General features: G+C 52.8%; 1 protein-coding gene across 1 annotated transcript; it reads left to right on the top strand.

The window, feature by feature from the left end:
• The first annotated feature begins 952 nt into the window (after positions 1-952).
• Positions 953-20958, top strand: MYO1A (myosin IA). The gene is made up of 27 exons (XM_057702164.1): positions 953-1075; positions 1181-1296; positions 1559-1653; positions 1850-1954; positions 2132-2178; positions 2310-2373; positions 2575-2673; positions 5065-5168; positions 5284-5431; positions 5909-6027; positions 6108-6194; positions 7559-7624; positions 7772-7876; positions 9851-9913; positions 10118-10318; positions 10476-10702; positions 11061-11261; positions 11504-11597; positions 13334-13483; positions 13595-13663; positions 14062-14136; positions 18435-18569; positions 19306-19412; positions 19799-19931; positions 20046-20198; positions 20379-20506; positions 20780-20958. The coding sequence occupies exons 1-27, from the start codon at positions 962-964 to the stop codon at positions 20904-20906; spliced, it is 3132 nt and encodes a 1043-aa protein (XP_057558147.1). The 5' UTR covers positions 953-961; the 3' UTR covers positions 20907-20958.
• The last annotated feature ends 2822 nt before the right edge of the window (positions 20959-23780 follow it).

Below are 23780 nucleotides of genomic sequence, written 5' to 3'. Positions count from 1 at the left end.
GGAAGGCCTGAGGAGGGCTGGGCTTCCTCCTCAGAGAGCACCTGCCGTGTGCCTACTGCGCGGGGGCCGAGCCGCACCATGCTCCCTGCCCCGACTCTGCTTTTCTTTGCCCACTCCCAGCAGCTACTGAAAAGTTAGGTGTGTCCCTCTGGGGCAAAGTCCAGCTAGAAGCTTATGGTCATGGGTGTAAAAGCTGGAGACGGAAAAATAGGAACAGATGTGTAGGCACATCCAGAGGTCCTGATAGCTACTTGCTTGTTGGGGAAACAAACCTCATGTTCATTTTCTTTGGGGTATTCCAGCCTTTTGCGGAGGAACTCCTGCCTCTGTCCTCGAGCTCATCACCTCATCCAGTCCCCATTTAAAAAATGAATCTCACTGTAGCAGTGAGAGGGGAGGAAGGACTTGGCGACAGCTTTTGAAGTGGGTGTGGATGCGCTGGGTGACTGAAACACGGGCTGTGAGAGAGAGGGAGTTGAGAAGGAGAACGGGGCGGGGGGTGGTGAAGAGGGAGTCCAGACCCCGGCCAGGGCCTCAGGGCAGGAGGGAGGGAGCGTGCAGTGCCTGGCTGTGGCGTGAAGTTTGCGTACCCTTTCCCCCGCAGCCCTCTCCCCTGCAAGCTCAGGGGTGCTCCTCCTGCTGCTGCCTGCTGGGTGCCTTCTCTACCCTGGTGGTCGGAGGCGGGTAGTCCTGTCCCACCCGCACCAACCCTAACTCAGGGAGCAGAGGGTTCCCCCATCTCCCGCCAGGAGTTTCTGCAGCCTCCACAGTTAGCTTGGACTGGTCTGGAGGACTGTCCCAGACTGGGGGCTCTCTCTAGGGCCAGGACTAAGCGGGGGCGGTGGGGGCGGGGGGAGGGAAGGCTCCCTTAGGCCCTTCTGCCTTCCCTCAAACAGTTACGGGCCCCTGAAGCGGAGCAGACATCAACCAGCTGACTCCAGGATCAGCAGCTCCTCTGGACATGACTCTCCTGGAAAGGTCTGTGGGGGTGGAGGACCTCGTGCTGCTGGAACCCCTGGAGCAGGAGTCTCTGATCAAGAACCTTCAGCTGCGCTATGAAAACAAGGAGATTTATGTGAGTGTGCACGGGTGCTGCTGGCTGTGGGTGTGTGACCAGAGAGTCCACGTGCCTCCCCCAGCCCCCACCCTCGCTCATTCCCTTCATCTTTCCTGGCTCCAGACCTACATTGGGAACGTGGTGGTCTCAGTGAACCCCTACCAACAGCTGCCCATCTATGGCCCAGAGTTCATTTCCAAATACTGGGACTATACTTTCTATGAGCTGAAGCCCCATCTGTGAGTAGAGGGACTGAGGGAGGGTGACAGGGCCCCAGCTTGCTATGATGAGACATCCACATTTCCTCTGTCCTTTCTCCCGAAGGAGGTTCTCCAGCTGCCCCCTCCTTTCTTGGCCCTCTGGAGGCCCCTTCCTAGGCCTGTTGCTTGCCTTCTCTGGTCCAAGTGGGGAGGGCAAATGAGTCTGGGGACCGGGGATCGAGTGAAAGATGTTGTCTTGGACCAGCCACACACTAGTCACCACCTACTTCCTCCCCGCAAGCTATGCACTGGCAAATGTGGCGTACCAGTCACTGAGGGACCAGGACCGAGATCAGTGTATCCTCATCACGGGCGAGAGTGGAGCCGGCAAGACGGGTGAGGCACCGGGTCGGTCGGGGGAAGCCATGGAGTCGCTGCTGCAACTGCCCCCTTGTCTCTTTCCAAAACAGGCCCAGTCCTGCCCCCACCCCCTGAAATTCCTTCCCGGGTTTTTTCTAACTCTGGTGTGAGGCACTGGAATGCGGGAGGTTAAGGGCATTGGGGGGGATCCACGTGCAGGTTTCTCTTGCAGAGGCTAGTAAGCTAGTGATGTCTTATGTGGCGGCCGTCTGTGGGAAAGGGGAGCAGGTGAACTCGGTGAAGGAGCAACTGCTTCAGTCAAACCCAGTGCTGGAGGGTGAGAAGTCCAGTCTCTGCCCTCTCCACCTCTCCCCACACCCGACCGTCCCCAAATCTCTGTTCTCGTTCAGCCTAAAAAATCTGAGATTGGCCTGATGGCTGGAGGACCTTCCTCTCCTCTGGAGTCCCTTTCCTCCCCTCAGCCACCTTACTTCCCCTCCCCTCATCTCTGCAGCTTTTGGCAATGCCAAGACCATTCGCAACAACAACTCCTCTCGATTTGTGAGTGAGCATCTCCCCGGCCTGTGATGAGAGGGTGTGGGGTCTTGAGAGGGAGGAACGTGGCACAGATCCCTCTTAGACAGGGTGGCAAGAAAAGGAGGAAACCAAGTCTCTCTCTCTGGTCTCTGAAGGGAAAATACATGGATATTGAGTTTGACTTCAAGGGATCCCCCGTCGGTGGCATCATCACAAACTGTACGTGTCTCCCCATCCCCCTTACCCCTCTTCCCACCTGCCCCACGGTGTCCCTTTGTGCTAATCTGCTGCCATAGCAGGGAAGAATATCAGACCACCAGGCTTCCCAACCGCTAGGAACACCAGGGATGAGGGCAGAATTAGAGGGCAGCTGTGGTACCTCCCAGATCCTCAGGATGTTATTTTTGAATTCTCTGCCAGATCTGCTTGAGAAATCTCGTGTGGTGAAGCAGCTTGATGGAGAAAGGAACTTCCACATCTTCTATCAGCTACTGGCTGGAGCAGATGCACAGCTACTGAGTATGTGCCTGCCCCCAACACATGGCCGGACATCCCTAGCCTCCATTCAATCCCCAGAGCCCCAGGATTCCCGTAGCCCTCTTCCCTTGAACCTCAGGGCAGTCCCCACCCTGAGTCTCATCCACCCATTGTTGGGAACAAGTCCCTTGATCTCTGTGTTCTCTCTCCTATTGCTAGGAAGAAGCCATCTTACCTCTTCACTGCTCTTATTTCTCTGTCCTGCCTGGATTCCTCTTTCCCCAAGCTGGCTTCAAAAATGGAACACTTATTTCCATTTACCATCCTTTCCTATCTTCAATTTAAGGGACTTTATCCATAGATCAGCAGAAGTCAGGCAGGCTGTTACAAGTGTTCAAGAACTTTCAATGAGCTCTAGTTGGAGTTCCTGGGTCTGCATCTGCTTCTAAGGATACAGAGTTGAGTAAGGCATGGACCTTGTCATTGAAGAACTATTACCCTAATAACGGCTACTCTGTGCAGTGAGGCCGAAGAGAAATACGGAGACAGAGATTTTGGAGGAAGAGAGAGATGGCTTTATTTTTGTGCCAGGCAGAAGGGAAGACACAGCAGGCTAGCGCCTCAAGAACTGTGCCCCCCTTCCTTGGGAGTCGGGGAAGATTTTATATGTGGGGCTTGCAGTCCGGGGTAAATGAAAAGGATCCAGAGAGTGAAGGCCTTGCATTCTTTTGCCTTTGCATTATTTCAAAACAGTCATAGCTGGCGTCGGGGTCCAGCAGTCTGTTGGTTTACAGGCTGGAGACCTTCTTTCTGAAATGCAAGCACAAAAAAAAAAAAACCCAAAAAACTACAGGGGTGATTTGTTACAGTGGTCGTGTGGAAGGCAGGTGCCGAGTCATGAGGATGTTAGGGAGTGAGAGGCAGGATGGTGCTCACACAGAGTTAAGGATGATGGATGCTGCGCAGGTATCAGGGCATTGGCTTTGTGAAGTAAAAATCTGGTTACTACAGAGCAGTGACACCTAAAGTAAAACAAGGAATGATTAACTCTTTCAGGCCAGGTTATCTTCCTCCTTTAGCCTGTTCTCTGTTCTCTTTTTTTCCCTTGCTGTCAAGAAGAAAAGGAACAATCACTTGTGTTTGCATTGCAGCAGAACTTATAGTCTTGTAGGGATGACAGATGTGTGAACAGATACACGACAATACAGTGTGGTTAGTGCCAATAGGCTCTGCAGTTGGCTGTAGGGGCAGAAGACGTGGAGCACCTTGCCTTGTCGAGGGGAAGAGACCACTCAGCCTGGATGCTGGATGGGTCTCAGGTGGCTCTGGATGGGCAATACTGCAGAGTCTCATGGGACGTAAAGCCCTGCCAGAGCTTCCCCACTCGATCCCCTCTCTAGCTGTGGGCACTGTGGGTGTCTGGCCCCGAAGAGCCTCTCCCTTTGGTTCCCGGTTATTCTGTGCTGGACTTTTGCCTATCTCCATTCCGCTCCCACAGATCTCATCCTCCCTCCTGGCTTAATAGTCTTCATTGTATTCAATTTGTCTGAATCATAGGCACTAGAGTCTTGCTCTGGCTGATTCTCACTCATCAGTTTAAGTTGAGTCTGGGGGCCTCCCTCCCTGGTGTCATCATCCCAGGGCCTTTCTGACTTATTCTCCTCCTGGACACCCATCTTTAGCAGGCTCTTGTTTCAAAATTTGTATCTCAGGGGAAGTTGTCATTAAACTGTAGTTTGAGGGTCACTCCCTGATCTTCAGATCATTTGAATAACAGATAACTGATACCCTTCAAGCTTCATGAGTAACCCATTCCTTCCTATCTCAGGTGAACGGCTTTGACTATTCCCTTGATTCATTTATTAAAAAGAAAAAAGTTCCTGCATGTCAGCCAGGCACACAGAATGTGAAGATGAAAAACACAGTCCCAACACACAAGCTGTTCATTTGTAGGAGGGAGAGAAAAAAGAAACCCGAAGCCCAGCCCATGTGCTGTGGCCTGGGGTTGAGATGCACCACGCGGGAACACAGGAGAGCCATTTGACTCAGCCTCACGCCAGAGGAAACCCTCCATAAGGGGGTCAGGGTTGGGTCCTCCCAGAACCACTGAGCAGGATGGAGGATTTGCTTGTTTGTTTTTATTGTTTAGAACCCTGAGGGTGGGGAGAAGAGTAGAATGAGGCTTTTCTTTCGTAAAAGTTGGGGAAAACCTCAACAATTATGAACACCCAAACCCTAAATACCACTTAAAAATGTAGTCGATCATCATAGGAGTTAATGATCCCAAAACCAAGGAGGCAGGGGAAGAACCTAAAATAAAAACAGCTCCTCTGAATAAATGAACCAACCTAGGGTAAGGGCTGTGAGGGTCTCGGCTGGAGGACTCCAGAAAGCCTGGGTGCTGACCCCTTTCTCTCATGCTGGCCCTTGCAGAGTCCCTGAAGCTTGAGCAGGACACAAATGGCTATGCCTACCTGAACCCAGGGGCGTCCAGGGTGGATGGCATGGATGACGCAGCCAACTTCAAGGCCCTCCAGGTGGGTACCCGTGATGGGCCATTAGGCCGTGTCCTGAGCCCAGGCTCTGGCTTTGAGAAGGGAGGCGTTGGACTGGCACTGCAGTTCAGCTTTGGACTTCTCCTTTCTCCCCAAGAGTGCGATGACTGTGATTGGGTTCTCCGAGGAGGAGATTCGACAGGTGCTAGAGGTGGCGGCCCTGGTGCTGAAGCTGGGGAATGTGGAACTGGCAGATGAGTTCCAGGCCAATGGGGTACCAGCAAGTGGCATCCGTGATGGGAGAGGTCTGTACCCAATCAGCTCCCTGAATCTCCTCCTCCAATTTCTGTTCTTGCACCATCTCCAGCATAAGAGACCTCACTCTGATTCAGTCCCCCTCTGCCCGCTCAGGAGTTCTTCCCCAAACGTACTCATTCAGAACTGCCCGTGAGGCATACTGGAAAGAGGGTTTGACGTTTGGGAGACCTAGGTTCTAGGACCTCTCCGAGTCTCAGTGGATTCTTTGCAAAATGAGGATGATTACACCCATTTCAGTAGATTTTCATATTAAAGGAGGTAATGCATGCAAAGTCTCAAGACCTCCCTTCTCTCCTCCTCCTCCCCAGCAATTCCTCCAGGGCCCTGTTCTGGACTGGCTGTGAGGACTTTCCCCAGTAAGACCCCGGAAGAGCAGGCTCTCAGTGGCTTGTCTTAGCAGCCCTGCCCCCTCTCCTGGGAGCAAGCCCCCTCTCAGGCCGTGTTGTATTTCCTTGTCGCTCAAGGTGTGCGAGAGATTGGAGAAATGGTGGGACTGAATTCAGTGGAACTAGAGAGGGCTCTGTGCTCAAGGACCATGGAAACAGCCAAAGAGAAGGTGGTCACTGCACTGAATGTCGTCCAGGTGAGGGGCCTTGTGGGAGGAGGCTGGGTTTTGAGTCTGTTCTGTGGCTGCCACACTAACCGATTGGCCCTGCCCTGCAGGCTCAGTACGCTCGGGATGCTCTGGCTAAGAATGTCTACAGCCGCCTTTTCAACTGGTTAGTGCATCGGATCAACGAGAGTATCAAGGTGAGAGACTGCCCGTCCCTCAGCACTCTCCTCTGCCTGCCCCAGGCCTTGAGCTCTGCGATGAACAGAGTGGGGAGGATGGTGGACATGTGTGTATGTATGTATCTGTGTGTGTGTTTTTGATAGTGTGTTTTGGAAACCTCTCTCTTTTTTTGAGTTCAACTCTTTGGGTTCCCTACTTACCAGCTGCGTGGTCTTTCCATTTCACAAAGATTCTGAACCTCGGTTTCCTGATTTGGGAAATGAGACACTAATGCCTACTTGTTTCACAGGATTTAGTGAGGATCAGGTGAAATTGTATATGTGGTTACCATATAACCCAGCAATTCTACTCCTAGGTACCTTTCCAAAAGAATTGAAAACAGATGTCCACATAAAAACCTGTGCATGAATGTTCATAGAGGCATTATTCATAAAAGCCAAGAAGTGGAAACAACCCCAGTGTACATCAGCTACTGAATGGATAAACAGAACGTGGTATATCCGTACAGTAGGGTGTTATTTGGCCATAAAAAGGCATGAAGTACTGATACATGCTCAACATGGATGAACCTTGGAAACACGTTGAGTGAAAGAAGCCAGACATAAAAGGTCACATTTTGTATGATTCCATTTGTATGAAATGTCCAGAATCAGCAAATCCATCGGGCTGGGAAGTAGATCAGCTGTTACCAAGGGAATAAAGAGTGACGGCTGCTGGGTTATAGGCACAAGGTGCACTTGAGGAGGATGAGAAGGCTCTGGGATTTAGTGGTGATGGTTGTGCACCTTTTGAATATACTAAAAAAAATCCTGCTGAATTGTATGCCTTTAAAGGGTAAATTTTATGGTGTGCAAATTAGGTCAAAATAAAGCTATTATTTAAAAATTCTGTACGTGAGAGTGCCATCAGTTTAGAAGCTGTCACTGGAAGGCAGCGGGGTAGAATAGGGTTTGAATCTAGATTTGGGTAAATGCGGAGCTCTTTTGAAGTTTGATTTTGTTTTCATCTGTAGAACGGGAATAATCACACCTTATAAGGATATACAGCTTAATGAAATAAGGTCATAGGATTTTTTGTAAAATGCTCTACAAATATAAGGGATGGTTATTTTCCTGAGACCGTCTTGATGTCTTCCTATTTGGTACCATGGGAGCATTTCCCTGGAATCTATTTGCGTCTTCCCTTTCCTCCTTTCCTCCCTCTCTGCTTGTCCTTCAGCATATAGAGGAAGAGTGAGAGTAAAATCACACCCGTTCCTTTCCAGCTTGATCAGGCTCACCCAAGTTCTGTTTGCCCCCTGCTTCACTCACATCCATCCCAGAGGGGCCTGGCCTGGTGTGCAGAGGGCCGGTCCTCAGATTTATCTTTTCTTCCTCTTCAGGTGGGCGCCGGGGAGAAGAGGAAGGTCATGGGGGTCCTGGATATCTATGGCTTTGAAATACTGGAGGTGAGAGAGCTTCAGCAACCTGAGCACCCCGCTTCCCGAGGGTGAGGGGTGGCAGGCTCAAAGTGGGGCGTGAGAGATGGGAGGTAGGGCTAGGACAGAGGCAGGGTGTTGGGCGGAGCTGGTCTCTAACCTGTGTACCCACCTCAGGTTAATAGCTTTGAACAGTTTGTGATCAACTACTGCAATGAGAAGCTGCAGCAGGTGTTCATAGAGCTAACGCTGAGAGAGGAGCAAGAGGAGTACAAGAGAGAGGTAAGCGAGTTCCCTGCCTCCCCGCTCTCAGACGGCTTCTAGGCACATGCCAGATCTTTCCTTCTCCTTGCTCACAATTTCCTTTCCGTTGTCCCCAGATGGGAACACCAGGGACAAAAAGTTTCCCTTGCACAGCTGAACATTCCAGCATTATGAAGAAGCCCTAATTCTCTGCTCTCCACCCCCAGTTCCCCATCCTCCCCCTGCAGGCCAGGCAAGGAGGGGGCAGATTGCTGGAAGGGGGTCAGGGGTGGGTCGGGGTCAGGGAGAGTCCTGACGAGAGTGAAGTGACCGCTGTGCTTGGCCCAGGGCAGGCTGAGCCGCGCTTAGAAGGGGCATTTCCCCTGGGCTCGGCACCCCACCACATCCCTGCCACAGACTCCCTTCTCTGACGTCTCACAGGCCTCTGTCTCCTCCGGGCTGCACTGATGTTGCTGTCCCTCCTGTAGCACCCTGACCCCAGACTTCCTCACCAAAAGTGCCCGTGGCTCAGCATTTCCACACTCCTTCCCCCGCTCAGTGAAAACCCCCATTTTCTCTGGCCCAGTGTTAGAAAAGCTCTTTGATTGAGCTAATTCATTTCAAAGTGTGAATGGTTGCGTCTCACTCATCAGAGCCCTCCTAGGGATGTTCCCTGTGAGCTCTCAGGAGCTGGGAGAAATTCTGTGGCAGAATTTCAGGCAGTGTGGTCACAACTAAAAGTTTTTTTTAGTTTTGGATGTTTTTACTTTAAAAATTTAAATTATCAAATAGATAACACATTCCCATGCTTCAGGTCAAAAAGCTTAAAAGGGTGTGTAAAGATCTCCCTTCCACCCCATCCCAGCCTCCTAGTTCTCCCCCCCATCTCGAGGCAACTGAAGTTGGCTTCCTTCGAGAGGTCTTTTATGTGTAATCAAGCAAATCTGTAAATGTATTTCCCCACAAAATTTATTCAGGTGGCAATGAATACACTCTGTTTTGCATCTTGCTTTCACCAGTTCACAAGAGACCTTTCTGTATCTGTCCATAAAGATGCTTTTCTATAACTGCATAGGCTTTTCATTTAGCCAGTTGGGGGAGGTATTTTTGGGATGACGTGGGAGGGCAACTTTACTTAATTCCACTCTGCATTGCCTGAAGACCTGTGAGGGAGGAGGAAGAGGAAGGCTTGTGTTCCCCAGCCACACCTGGGAATGGCCTGAGCCTGGGAGGTCTGGCCGGCCCTTGGGTGGTCGGGAGCTCTCCTGTCTGTAGGCCTGGTGCCCAGCAAATCTCTACGTTAGAGATGTATGGTCTTTGGGTCTTCTGCTTCTATACCACTCTTGCTTTTTAGAAAACAAATTATATGGCGCCGGAAGTATCATGTAGATCAGTGGTCTTGGACCAGCAGTAGCAGCAGTGTCCCCGGGAACATGTTAGACAAATTCCCGGGCCCTGTTCCAGACCCGCTGAGTCAGACACTGGGGGTGGGGCCCAGCCGTCTGTGTTTTAACAAGCCCTCCAGGTGCTTGCGATGCACACTTGAGTTTGAGAATTACCAGTGAAGGTCTTTGAAGATATCAAATTAGTTTTGTTGTTTGATGATAAACTCGCTTCCATGCTTTGGGTCTATAGTTTGTTGCCAGAGCAGTGTGGCCATATGCTCTTCCACATACTCAAGGATCCTTCCCCACTCCCACAGTGGGGTAGTCCCTATCCCAGCCTTCACCCAACATATTCCACTTCCCTCTCCAACCTACAGGGCTCGCTGCACTGTCTCACTCCCTCACAACTGCTCTGGGTCCTCCCATACGTTTGTCCATCCACCCCACAAATTCTCCATCAACACTGAAGGGATGAGGACGTGACAGAAACCACACCAAGGGCCCCTCTGAACTGTAGGGCTTTCTGATGGTCCTCTGTGGGGTGGGTGAAGGGGGCCTGGTTCTGGTGAGGTCTTTGGAGACTTGTCTTGGACCTGCTCTGTATAATTTGTCATGTCTCCCTTGCCAGGGCATACCGTGGGTGAAGGTGGACTACTTTGACAATGGCATTATCTGTAACCTCATTGAGCATGTAAGTTATCCTCTCATCTCTGGGACCTCCCCCTCCAGGCTGCTGGAACACCCTTCCCCTGTCTCTCTCTCTCCCCCCTCCCCCATCCCACTTGATAAGGATGGTAAAGAGGGCAAAGGATGAGGGGGCAGAGGGGCAGCAGTGAGGATGTGGACGTTTTGAAGGACCAGGTCTAGGTTGGGCTGATCTCGTTCCCCTGGCCAGAACCAGCGAGGCATTCTGGCCGTGCTGGACGAGGAGTGCCTGCGGCCCGGGGTGGTCAGTGACGCTACCTTCCTAGCAAAGCTGAACCAGCTCTTCTCCAAGCACGACTACTTTGAGAGCAAAGTCACCCAGAATGCCCAGCACCAGCACGACCGCAGCATGGGCCTCAGCTGCTTCCGCATCCGCCACTATGCGGGCAAGGTGATGTCGTGGGGCTGGAGGATGGAGACTAGGGCCCGGGCGCAGACCAGAGGCAATGGGGGAGGCCCTGGGGGGAGGTGAGAACCAGGAGCACTTCACAAGGAGACTGGGAGGGCCAAGTGCACGACAGACAGTGTGGTGGGCTCTTCCTGTACAGGTGACCTACCAGGCGAGCAGCTTCATCGACAAGAATAACGACCTCCTCTTCCGGGACTTGTCCCGGGCCATGTGGAGGGCCCGGCACCCGCTCCTTCGGTCCTTGTTTCCTGAGGGTGATCCAAAGCAGGCATCTCTCAAACGCCCCCCAACTGCTGGGGCCCAGTTCAAGGGTTCTGTGGCCACTCTCATGAAGAACCTGTATTCCAAGAACCCCAACTACATCAGGTGACATGCTGGGCACACAGGGGAACGTGCTGCGTTTGTGATGACATGTGCAGGGTCCATGCGTGGTAGAACATGTCTGTGTGGGGAGGAGGGGTCTTGGGAATAAGGGTACCAGAGGCCTTTTCCTCATGGAAAACAGAGCCAGCTGAGGAGCTGAGAGTCCTGTAGTGCAGAGAGCATCGTGGTCAGGTAGGGACCATGCTCTAGTGAGTGCAACTGGGAAGCCCGGTGTGTCTGCTTCCTCTGAAAATTTCCAGCTAACGGGAATGCACAGAGAATAGGGGTGTGGAGACCAGGATGGGTGACACTGGCAAGGGTGAAGCTCCTGTAGCCCGGGCCTTGTCCCACCTCCCACCAGGTGTATCAAGCCCAATGAGCGCCAGCAGCGAGGTCAGTTCTCCTCGGAGCTGGTGGCCGTCCAGGCTCGGTACCTGGGACTGCTGGAGAATGTGCGGGTGCGACGAGCGGGCTATGCCTACCGCCAGGCCTACAGGTCCTTCCTGGAAAGGTACCGACTGCTGAGCCGGAGCACTTGGCCTCGCTGGAATGGTGGAGACCGGTAGGACTGAGTGGGAGACTGAGGAGTGGGGAGGGGCAGTGCGGGGAACCTCTGTGGGGGAAGGGGCCAGGTCCACATCACCGAAGCTCGGCGAATGGGTAGTTGGGGAAATGAATTGAATGGTCCCTCTTCAGAGGCTCTGAAGTCTGTTTGAGCCCTGAACTCTGCTCTCGGGGTGAAAGGGGGTGGGGAAACCCTCCCCTGGGATGCCCCTCAGCAGCTTTCCCCACCTGCTCCTGTAGGGAGGGGGTGGAGAAGGTCCTGGGGGAGCTGAGCGTGTCCTCAGAGGAGCTGGCCTTTGGGAAGACGAAGATCTTCATCAGAAGCCCTAAGACTGTGAGTTGGATGGTGCACTTGTGGGGCTGGAAGGTGGAAGAACTGAAGAGCCCGCCAGAGGGAGAGGGAGGCTGGGAGAAGGGAGCTTCTAGAACCTGGAACAGATTGTGCATGAGGAAGTATCCTCTCTGCAGGGACTGTCCCTGGGAACTGACTCCACCAGAGGGAGAGGGAGGCTGGGAGAAGGGAGCTTCTAGAACCTGGAACAGATTGTGCATGAGGGAGTATCCTCTCTGCAGGGACTTTGTCCCTGGGAACTGACTCCACCAGAGGGAGAGGGAGGCTGGGAGAAGGGAGCTTCTAGAACCTGGAACAGATTGTGGATGAGGGAGTATCCTCTCTGCAGGGACTGTCCCTGGGAACTGACTCCACCAGAGGGAGAGGGAGGCTGGGAGAAGGGAGCTTCTAGAACCTGGAACAGATTGTGCATGAGGGAGTATCCTCTCTGCAGGGACTTTGTCCCTGGGAACTGACTCCACCAGAGGGAGAGGGAGGCTGGGAGAAGGGAGCTTCTAGAACCTGGAACAGATTGTGGATGAGGAAGTATCCTCTCTGCAGGGACTTTGTCCCTGGGAACTGACTCCACCAGAGGGAGAGGGAGGCTGGGAGAAGGGAGCTTCTAGAACCTGGAACAGATTGTGCATGAGGGAGTATCCTCTCTGCAGGGACTTTGTCCCTGGGAACTGACTCCACCAGAGGGAGAGGGAGGCTGGGAGAAGGGAGCTTCTAGAACCTGGAACAGATTGTGGATGAGGGAGTATCCTCTCTGCAGGGACTTTGTCCCTGGGAACTGACTCCACCAGAGGGAGAGGGAGGCTGGGAGAAGGGAGCTTCTAGAACCTGGAACAGATTGTGCATGAGGGAGTATCCTCTCTGCAGGGACTTTGTCCCTGGGAACTGACTCCACCAGAGGGAGAGGGAGGCTGGGAGAAGGGAGCTTCTAGAACCTGGAACAGATTGTGGATGAGGAAGTATCCTCTCTGCAGGGACTTTGTCCCTGGGAACTGACTCCACCAGAGGGAGAGGGAGGCTGGGAGAAGGGAGCTTCTAGAACCTGGAACAGATTGTGCATGAGGGAGTATCCTCTCTGCAGGGACTGTCCCTGGGAACTGACTCCACCAGAGGGAGAGGGAGGCTGGGAGAAGGGAGCTTCTAGAACCTGGAACAGATTGTGGATGAGGAAGTATCCTCTCTGCAGGGACTTTGTCCCTGGGAACTGACTCCACCAGAGGGAGAGGGAGGCTGGGAGAAGGGAGCTTCTAGAACCTGGAACAGATTGTGGATGAGGAAGTATCCTCTCTGCAGGGACTTTGTCCCTGGGAACTGACTCCACCAGAGGGAGAGGGAGGCTGGGAGAAGGGAGCTTCTAGAACCTGGAACAGATTGTGGATGAGGAAGTATCCTCTCTGCAGGGACTTTGTCCCTGGGAACTGACTCCTTGGGTTCCCACCCTGCCTGCCCTGAGCCCGGGAAGTTAGGTGTGCTTGCATGGACCATCTGAGCACCTCTGCCTGAAGCAGGACTCCTTGAGAGTCAGGGTGTCTGAGTTTCCAAGTCCTAGTACAGTGCCTGCTAAAGAGTTAGAGCTCAGTAGATGCTTATTAAATGAATCAATGCATAAATGAAGAAACTAAGAGGACAAAGGAATGACTGAGTAAAACGCTGGCTGGGAAGCCTTTGGTGCTGTGGGGCTCCTCTAGGCCATCCTCTCTGTGCCCCCTTCCACCCCTCCACAGCTTTTCTACCTGGAGGATCAGAGGCGCCTGCAGCTCCAGCAGCTGGCCATGCTCATACAGAAGGTGTATCGCGGCTGGCGCTGCCGCACCCACTACCAGCTGATGCGCAGGAGTCAGATCCTCATTGCCTCTTGGTTTCGGGGCAACATGGTACCCGTTATCCCCAAAGTCCTACCCAAAGTCCTACCCCACCCCAAAGTGGGAAGCGGAGAGGTGGTTCAGGAGGTGGAGTTTTTCTAACAAGTCCATTGTTTTCTACAGCAAAAGAAACGCTATGGAAAAATGAAGGCTTCAGCATTGTTGATCCAGGCTTTTGTGAGAGGGTGGAAGGTAATGGGGAAGGGAGAGGGGTTTCCTCCCCTCCCATGGCACCCCCTGGTCACGCCAGCTGCTGCTGGTGGGGAAGAGCAGGGGAGGGGAAGTCCTGCCCGCGCCGGGGCACATCTCTGGCACATCTGTGTCTGTGTGTGTCTGCGAGTGGGGATGCATCTTGGGGAGATCTGAATACGTGCCTGAGTGTGTTTCTGACTTGGCAGCAGAGCTCTGCCTTCTGCTCTGAGTGTCCTCTCGATTGCTGGCTTGTCTGACTGTACTCTCTCCCTCAGCTCTTTATCTTACTCTGTTCTTTGTGTGGCTGATAAATATTAGAACCTCTTCTAGGCCTGTCTTCTGTCTCCCAGATATAACTCTGTCTTTACTTTGGCTCCTTTCTTGTATGTCCCTGCCAGGCCCGCAAGAATTATAGAAAGTACTTCCGGTCAGGGGCTGCCCTCACCTTGTCAAGTTTCATCTACAAGAGCATAGTAAGTGGTGGGGATGAGGGTGGAAACAGGGCATTGCGGAGGGAGGGACAGGTTGGGAAGAGGAAGTATATGAGGTTTGAGAGGAGGTGACTCAAATCTTCTCCCCAAGAGCCTCTTCTGTCTGATGTACTTAAACCCTGGGAGCAGCAGGGATGGGGTAGCAGCCTGCAGTGGGAGGGCCCCAGTGTCTCGGGGCCTAGGGACAGAATCAGAGCACATTTTGGCATGAATAGATACTGCAGGCAACCTTGAGGCAGGAAGGGATCCCAGCACACCCACTGACTGGTCCATGGGGAATAGGCTGGAGAAAAGACTGGGGCTGGGTGGTTAGCAACAGTTGAAGAGGCTGAGCCTTATTGAAGAGCAGAGAGAGGACACACATAGGGTTAAGTAACCCACCCTCCTGAGATTCATTTTAGGGTTGGGTGAAGGTGGAGGAATCATATCTTCCTTCCATCTCTTCTGACACGGCAGCAGGCCAGGCTGAAACTGAATCTCAGGAAGGATGTTAATTCTGGAGGACTGGGGTCGGGGTGGGCAGGAAGAAGCCAGGAGCAGGCCTGGACATTCAAACTATGGACTATGGATGGTTTCCAGTGAGAGGAAAATAGGGACAGAAAGGGGGTGATTTCCAGAGACACGTGTCTGATAGCCATGGTGCTTCTGAGAAGTGTTGGAAGGAAACCAGACAGAGGGAGAACAGCATTTCCAGTGAAACCTGGGGAAAGACCAGAGAAGAGGAGTGGGAGATCTTGGACAGAGGGCTGGAGTGAATTAGAACTGACCTTGGCTGATTTGGTTTTTGACAGTTGTTAGGACTCTTACTGACTTTCCTCGTAAGGACACGAGATGCGTTCACTGGCGCTCCTCTCTGTTCCCCGGCTAAGTTGAGGAATGGGGGCTCCGGGCCTCTTGCCTGCCTCCCTGAGTCTTCATGTGTCCTCCTCCCCATCCCCGGGGAAGCTCCGTGTCCTAGGCCTCTTCTGTTGCCTGGGCTCTCCTCGGGCAGGCTCCAGGGTGTCTGCTTTACTAGAGTACGTGCTCTCTTGCTGCACACCTGAGACCTGTAATCTGATTTTGCTCTTATCTCCTGACTGACCTCTCGTCGACCTTCTCTTTCACCTGTATATCATCAGGCATCTGCTGAATGCCACCACAGGAGCTGTTGAGTTTAAACCAGTATTTCAATAAATCAAATCCACTGTGGAAGTCTGCGTACAGGGGACCACTGGGCACTGACTGCCCCAGTGTTTCTGACTAGTCCATATTTTGCCATTGCCTTGCCTATAACTAATGCTAATACCTACTATTTTTTGGTCACTTACTATGCACTAAGCCCTTACATGCATTAACTCTAATGCTTTCAGCAACCCTGTGGGGTGGGCCCTTATCTTTCCCTCATTTTATTTTATAATTAATTAATTATTTAACTGAACTTTTTTTTTTAAAGCACAAAACCCTACGTACTAAAATTGTACACATCAAGTATTGGTCTAATCTTGTATCAATCTATTTACAGTTAAACAGCACCATGGTTTTCTCACCTAGGTTAGTTAAACATGCCCAGAAAATTGTTATTCAAAGTATATGTTTCTTCAAAATAAACTCTTTCTCCCATTTTACTGGTAAAAAACTAAGGCCCAGGGAGGCTGAATAACTTGTAGGTGTCCCATAGCTGGTATGTGGTAGAGCTGCAACACAAACTATTTGACTCTAGTTTTAACCACCACCTATGACTGTCCCCCTCCCCACCCTCAACACATACACACGCAATCCAGGCATCTGTGGCTCTGGGTAGACTTGGGGTCAGGAGAGCTGCATAGGGAAAAGCAGAACTTTTTTTAAAAATTATTTATTTATTGGCTGCGTTGGGTCTTCATTGCTGCACGTGGGCTTTCTCTAGTTGCAGCAAGCAGGGGCTACTCTTTATTGCCGTTCATGGGCTTCTCATTGTGGTGGCTTCTCTTGTTGCGGAGCACGGGCTCTAGGGTACATGGGCTTCAGTAGTTGCGGCCCGTGGGCTCAGTAGTTGTGGCACACCAGCTTAGCAGCTCCATGGCATGTGGGATCCTCCCGGGCCAGGGATCAAACGCGTGTCCCCTGCACTGGTAGGCAGATTCTTAACCGCTGCACCACCAGGGACGTCCCAAAGCAGAACTTTCTAGATCTAAAAAAAGCAGAAAAAAGAAAAACCTCAGAAGCTGCACATCAGTTGGAACGTGGTGGATTATGGGAGATGCTTGGGAACGTTTATTGAATTAAATCAGACCAGGCCAAGGACTGGGGACGCCAGGGTGGTTAGACCAAGCCCCCTAGACCTTTGTAGTGGAAGATACAAAGAGCTCGGGTAGTTCCTGGAGAGTTACAGCAGTATACTGTGTGCTCTGCCTTTTTCTATTTTAGTTTTTTAACTTAATGTCTCAGTAAAAAGTTTTCATAAAAATTCAAAAAATTTGGACGTATTCAAGATCAAGTCATTTTCTATACCTGCAATAATTCTATCCCATACACAAACAGGGTGCTAGGTGCTCCCTGGGATATAAAGACTTGAGTCCTTGTTCTAGATTGGGGGAGACTAAACAGTCAGATGCCATGGGTGAAACTTGCTTGGATCCTGGGTCAGGAAAAATAAAGTCAAAGAGGACATTTTTAGAGTTTATAAAGGACATTTGAAGAGATTTGCCGTGCATTGCTGTTGGGTGAATGTGTCTAATGTTAATTTTCTTAGGTGTGGTGATGGAATTATGATTGTGTAGGGAAATATCCTGGTTTTTGGGCAATGCATGCTTAAGCTTTAGGGGAAGATGTCATGATAACTGTAACCTACTTTAGGGTGCTATAGCAGCCAAGATTTGTACATATGTGTGTGTTTATATATTTATATGCATTTGTATATACGTGTGCATGTGTTGGAAAGAGCACAGAGATAGGGGAAGATGTTAACATTATCAGTTGGTGAATTTAGGTGGGCAGTATATGTTATTCAGATGTTCATTATAATGTTTTTTCAGCTTTCATGCAAATTTAACAAAAATTTCAAAATAAGAAAATAAATTTATTAAATTTTAAAAATTAAAAAAAATTAAAATGTAAACTCTTAAGTCAGATTATGTCACTCTTCCCCTAAAACCCTGTAATGGTGTTTCATTTCGCTCCACATAAAAGCTAAATGTCCCTACCACAGCCTACAAGGCCCTTCATGATCTGTCCTTGGCCAACTGACTCTCTGATCTCCTCTTGCTTGATTCAGGCCAGTCACACTGGCTTTCCTTCTGTGTCTGGAGTATGCTACCACTCCTTCCTGTCTCAGTTCTGCTTTTTTTTGCATCATAGTGTATATAATTATTTGATGCTGCAGTCTGTGTTTATTTGCTTGTGGGCTGTCTCCTTCTCCACCCCCAGTATCATGTAAACTCGGTGAGAAGAGACTTTGTTTACTCTGTCCACTGTTGTGTCTCCATACCTAGAACAGTGCCAGGCACAGAGCAGATACTCGATGTTGATTGGTGAAAAAACTCAGGACCTGGGATCCTGACTCCCAAAGACTCACGCTGTAGAAGCGGGAGAAGAGGGAGAAGATTTCCATGCAAATAACAGTAGTGCAAGAAGTGTAGACAAAGTGCCATGGGGTTTCAAAGAAAGGAGAGACACCCCTGGCCCAGGGAATCTGGGAGGGCTTTGAGCTGCATCTCGAAGGATAGGTAGAGTCTGGGCTGGTGGAACTGAGCTTGAGGGCACCATGAGCTGAGGCCCAGAGCGGCGATGCATGGGCCGGGCAGGGTTGAGGCGGGGAGCCTGGTGTGGCTGGTGTGCAGAGTACTGCTGGCTCCTGTCGCATGGGGTTGGGCTCTGAGCAGAGGACTGTGAATGCCAGGTAGAGGTGTTGGGCTTCACTGAGCAGAGATGGGGGAAGATTTGGTACCCGTCCAATAGCTAACACAGACAGTGGGGCAGCCATCTGTAGGCAATTATAAGCCTCGAGAACAGGAAGCTACAGGAGCCAAATATTAAGGCCAGTTTTCATATTGGCTCCTCCCACCTCACTACCCCTGGTAGAAGGTATCTGCTTGGAACTAATCCTCTCCGTTGCATCTCCTGTTCCCGCTCTTACTGCCCAGCCTCAAGTCTACTTTCACACTGAAAGAGATCGGGAGGGACTCCCTTCCATCTCCTTAGCTCTACTTGTTGCTTCTCCCTGTGGGTGGCCTGCACCCTTGAAGTGGCAGGATCTGGGTGCCAGTTTGCCTGTCAGGAGGTCTTCTCATCATCCCACTCCCAACCGCCCGCTCCCAACCCAGGCACAGAAATTCCTACTGGGGCTGAAGAACAATTTGCCGTCTACCAATGTCTTGGACAAAAAGTGGCCAGCCGCCCCTTACAAGTACTTCAGCACAGCTAACCAGGAACTCCAGAAGCTCTTCTACCAGTGGAAGGTGAGCGGGGCCTGGGCAGCCTCTCCTGGCACCCAGACAACTCCTCTCTCATTTGTCTTTTTTTTCCTCCTTTTTCTCTGATTTTCCTCTTCCGCCTCCTTCTTCCACTTAAAAAATTTTTTTTAAATTGTGGTAACACAAAATTTACCATTTTAACCATTTTAAAGTATGCAGTTCCGTGGCATTAAGCACATTCGCACTGTTGTGCAGCCATTGCCACCAGGCACCGCCGTACCTTTTGTCATCAGCCCGCGCTGAGACTCTGTGCGCGGTAAAGCCCGCGCTGAGACTCTGTGCGCGGTAAGCAATAACTCCCCGTTCCTCTGTCCCCCGGCCCCTGGAACCCGTAATCTACTTTCTGTCTCTGAATTTGACTCTCCTAGGTACCTCATGTAAGTGAAATCATACCGTATTTGTCCTTTTGTCTGGCTTACTTCACTTAGCACAGTGCTCCTCTGCTCCGGAAATAGTTCCGAACACCTGTCTGGGGCTAGGCCGCGTGCTGGGCGCTGGGCACACAGCCTCCCGGGCTTGTATCTGATTGTCTCCACCCCGCCCCAGCATCCCTCGGCCCCCTCCCCTCCTGCCCACTCTGAAGTGTCTGGTGCCTGCCCTTTCCCTCTGTCTCTTTCCAGTCCCTGCCCCTCTCCTTCCATGTCTTGGTGTTCTCCCCACCTCCCACCCCAGCTCTGCCTTCTTCCTCCATGATCTTAGCTCCTTTCCCTCCCCATCACAGTGCAAGAAATTCCGGGATCAGCTGTCCCCGAGGCAGGTGGAGGTCCTGAGGGAGAAGCTCTGTGCCAGTGAGCTGTTCAAGGGCAAGAAGGCTTCATACCCCCAGAGGTGAGGGCCTCCCTGCCCCTGCGCAGTGTCCTCAGGAGCAGAGAGGATTCCCCAGGTGGTTAGAGCTGTGGTTCTCAGACTGCAGTGTGCATCAGAATCACCTGGCAGACTGGATAACAGCCAGATTGCTGCATGTCCTCCTCAGAGTTGCTGATGTAGGAGGTCTGGGGCGAGGCCCAAGAATTTGCCTTTCTAACAAGGTCCTAGGGGATGCTGGTGTTGGTCCTGGACCATGCTCTGAGAACCACTGAGACAGAGGATATGGTGGAGGATGGGGGGTGGAGCACGGGAGGACTAAGCCGGGAACCCAGTGGGAGAGGTACAAGGACCTTGGAGGTCAGAGGTAAGGACCTTGTCTCCACTGCGTCCCTCCTGTGTGTCCTCAGTGTCCCTGTTCCGTTCCACGGTGACTACATTGGGCTGCAAAGAAACCCCAAGCTGCAGAAGCTGAAGGGCAGGGAGGAAGGGCCTGTTCTGGTGGCCGAGACTGTGATGAAGGTCAATCGTGGCAACGGCAAGGTGAAGGCCCACACCTGCCCTCCGTGGCGCGGCCTGCTCCGGAGCCTCGGCTGGCAGCTGGACGGGTGGGGGTTAACCACAGCCTCTCCTCACCCTTTCCTCTTCTGTCCCTAGACTTCCTCTCGCGTTCTCCTTCTGACCAAGGGGCACGTGATTATCACAGACACCAAGAATTCCCAGGCCAAGACTGTCATTGGGCTGAACAGTGTGGCTGGGGTGTCCGTCACCAGCTTCAAGGATGGGCTTTTTAGCCTGCACCTGAGTGAGGTATCAGAGCTGGGTGGGGGCAGGGCCCCAGGCTGGAGAAGGTGGTGGGCGTCCCAGGGCTGGGGCACGCTGGAGGCCATGGGGGCCAGACCTCTCACTTTGGGCCTTTGATGTCTCCCAGGCTGCTCCTGAGGAGAAAAAACAGTGACTCCCTTCCCTGCTGTTTCTCCCCTTCCTAAGATGTCACCGGTGGGCTCCACGGGGGACGTCCTGCTGGTCAGTGAGCATGTGATTGAACTTTTGACCAACATGTACCGTGCTGTGCTGGACACCACGCAGAGGCAGCTTCCAGTCACCGTGACTGAGGAGTAAGGCCGTGAGCTGGGGCTGGGGGATGGCTTAGGGCACATGACCAAGCCGGTGGTCACTGTGACCGGGAAATTGTGTCCTGTCAGAAAGTGAAGTGTACTGTGTCAGGTCAGGGCCACCCAAGTTCTCTGTGGCCTTGAGTCTTCTGACATAGGGGGCTGGTGGGAGGATGCACTTGGCTCAAGAAGGGGAGGGAAAGCCACCATGAAAATATAGGCGTAGGGGTGGGGGATGAGGGCGCTAGCTTTGCCTTTCTGTCTGTTCCCCTCCAGGTTCTCAGTGAGGTTCAAGGAGAGCAGCTTGGCTGTCAAGGTCATCCAGGGCCCCGGGGGTGGTGGAAATGGCAAGCTGAGCTTCAAGAAGAGGGGGAGTCGTTGCCTGGAGGTGACTGTACAGTGAGGAGGTACAGCAGTGTCTTCCTCCTGGACCGGCACCAGCCCCACCCCCACCCACCCACCTACCTTTGTGGGGGGATCTCATATCTGAACCCTCTGATGGGGGATGGGGTTCAGAGACTGAAGGACCCTTGAAGAGGACCTTACTCCTCCCAGACCTTTCCAGTCCTCTCTCCAGACTTAGCTTCCTCCCGCCCTCAGCCTCCTTGGACACTAATAAAACAGGAGACTTTGCTGTTTGGTGCTGCGGGTGGGTCCCTGCTCCCCTGTCTTTGCACTGGCTCGTACTTAGACCCTCTGGCCTCCCTTTGCTCCTCAGGCTCCTTGGAGCCAGCGAATGCAGGTGATAAGAGTGAGGAAGAGGGAAATTGCCTGCGGGCTCCTTGACCGGCTGAGCCCTGGCAGATCTGGAGAGACTGGGGTAGGGGTGGGGTGGTCGGGGATGGGGCCCAGGTCGCAGGTGGCCAATGAACTGATTCATTAAGTGTGTCCCTGGGGGGAAGAAGTGAGGATCCCTGTCTTGGCAGAAACTGGGATCCTTTGGAGATGTAGCCCGTAAAGAGGCCCAAGGCTGGAGGGCTCATGTGAGCTGAGGTAAGCCGGGGAATGCAGCGTCCCTGCTCCAGAGCTCCCTCCACCCGAGGCTCAGCACTGGGCCTCCGCACACCTGCGCCCTGGCACTGCTTCCTTTCCGGGCTGCTGCCCGCAGTCACCTTGCTCGTCACTGCCCCACAGCCGGGCCTGCAGCCGGTGGCACGCGACAGGGGGACGCGCCCCCACCCAGATCCCCCAACCCTGTGACTGACCGCTTCCCTCTTGTCTTCATTTATTTTCCATGTGTCATTGTCATTATTTCTTTCTTGGTCTCCAGCTGTCTCACACCATCTTGTTGTCCCCGTTTCTGTGGGCTCTGGCTAATGCTAACACGTAATAGTTTGTATAATGCTTTAAATATCCCCCCACTCCCTTCATAGCTATTTCCTCCTAGACTCTGTCTTGTCTCAGCTTTTCCCTCTCTGGTCTCTACCTTTAGGGAACAAGCAGCTCCTGTGATTGCAGTAAAGTGTCCATCTGAGCTCTGTGCAAGCAGACAAATGGCTGCCTTTGTTTCTGTCTGGATGGCTTTGCCTCCTTTCACCATCTCTACCTTCCCTGCCTCTTCCCTTCTCTGCTGAGCTCACTGTGCCTTGAGGCTGGGGTCTCCCTCCACCTCAGCTTCCATCGGCAGGCAGCTCACGCCCCAGGTAGTCACGCTGGCGGGAGACCTGATTAACTCCTCGTCTTGCCTGCAGATTAATGTAGCTCTCAGAGCGCCAGCCAGCCCCGGGCTCTGGCACACCCTGCTCTGAGCTGAGCTAGGACCCAGGGAAGCAGCTCTTCCCAGGGGGTGAGGGGCTAGAGCTGTCGTGGGGGCTGTGTCCTGAGTTGGGGCTCTGGCCACCCTTCTTCCACCCCCAACACTGCCCCCTTCCTTGACTTCTCAGAATCAGGCTTGAGAGGGGGGTGATGACCAGAGCCTGACCGCCCCCGCTCTCCACCTCATCTCCTGCTCCCAGGGCCCAAATTGTCGTCACTTTCCCAGTGAAGTGTCTGGTCATTTTCAGAAGCAATTTCAGGAGAACATGCAGCTGCTGCTCCCTCTCCTGCTTTTCCTTTCCCAGGGCGGAAGGCACTGTCAGCTCTCTGGGCTGGTGATGGTGAGAGGGGGAAGGGCTACGGCCCCTGGTGTCCTTCCTGTCCTCCCTCCATCAGTCATGTGGATGGATGCTAGGCTGGGGAAGGTTGGGGGGGGGGTGTCCTCTCCTCTTTACTCTGCCATCTCTCCCTCCCTCTGCTTCTCTTCTCTTCTGGAGCTCAGGAGTGTGTGTTTTTGTTCCTGCAGCCTATAGGGGCCCAGTTTCCCCACGTGTGTTATAGGGCTTGAATTGGCTCCATCAGGACGGGAGAAGCTGAAGTTCCGCTGCCCACTCCCCCCCTTCAGCCAGTCCAACTCTCGAAGTCTAGGCTGTTTGAGCCTCTGAGGGGCACAGGCCATCCCGGAGTCCCCGGACCCCCACGAGGGGCCATTCTAGCATCTCGCAGCGCAAACCAGCTCCCGCTGGGCCCTCCTGGCTGGGGCCCTTGCTTCCCCAGGCTCTGAGGGTCTCTTCTGGTCCTCGTGCTGTGGTCGTGTCCCAGCTGTGGCCCGACCGCGGGACTCGGCAGCCTTCCATTCCTCACCGGTGCCTCCGCCCAGGGTCACACGTGGCCCCGCCCCTCCCTCGGCACTCACAGCGCCCCTCCAGGATGTCGGAGGGGTCCCCGTGTTGCAGCCAAGCTGTGGACGTGTGCAGGCCGCCTCGTGCGCACAAGCGCGTGTTCTACCTCGACCCTTGGGAGTGGCCGGCCAACCCATGTCGTCTCCGCTCGGCATTTTCCTGGCCTCACCCCCAACCTGTGCCGGCAGTAAAGAGGGAGGCTCTAGAGGAAAGATCCACTAGGGACCCTGCTCCTCTAGGCCAGCGACAGTGTCTAAGGTATGGCTCAAATAAAGAGTAAGTGCTCAAAGGAAAAACACCTAGGTTCTTTGTAGCTGTGGCACCTGCTTTATGTGCCACTGTATATAATTGGTGGGCAAAGTGAAGCCCAGCCAGCCCTAGCCCTCCGAAGCCTCCCTGCTTCATCACCTCTGTGACTTAGCATCGGCTCTTTCAAGTCTTTGCTAATCCCAGAGATCAAGGGGTGATCAATTCTCCCTGCCATTCCCTTGCTCCTCCCATCCTTGGCTCCTGCCATCCTCTGTGAGATGCCTCATCATCAAAGGACATTATTCATGGTGGACCTTTGCCGAAGCCTTGCTTCCCTGGTACCAGGGCTTGGGGGCAGGGGTGGATGGGTT

This window comes from Hippopotamus amphibius, chromosome 12, assembly GCF_030028045.1.
Source record: "Hippopotamus amphibius kiboko isolate mHipAmp2 chromosome 12, mHipAmp2.hap2, whole genome shotgun sequence".
Taxonomy (NCBI): Eukaryota; Metazoa; Chordata; class Mammalia; order Artiodactyla; family Hippopotamidae; genus Hippopotamus; species Hippopotamus amphibius.
Note: the sequence above shows the minus strand (reverse complement) of the source record. Positions and strands in the feature narration are given on the sequence as shown.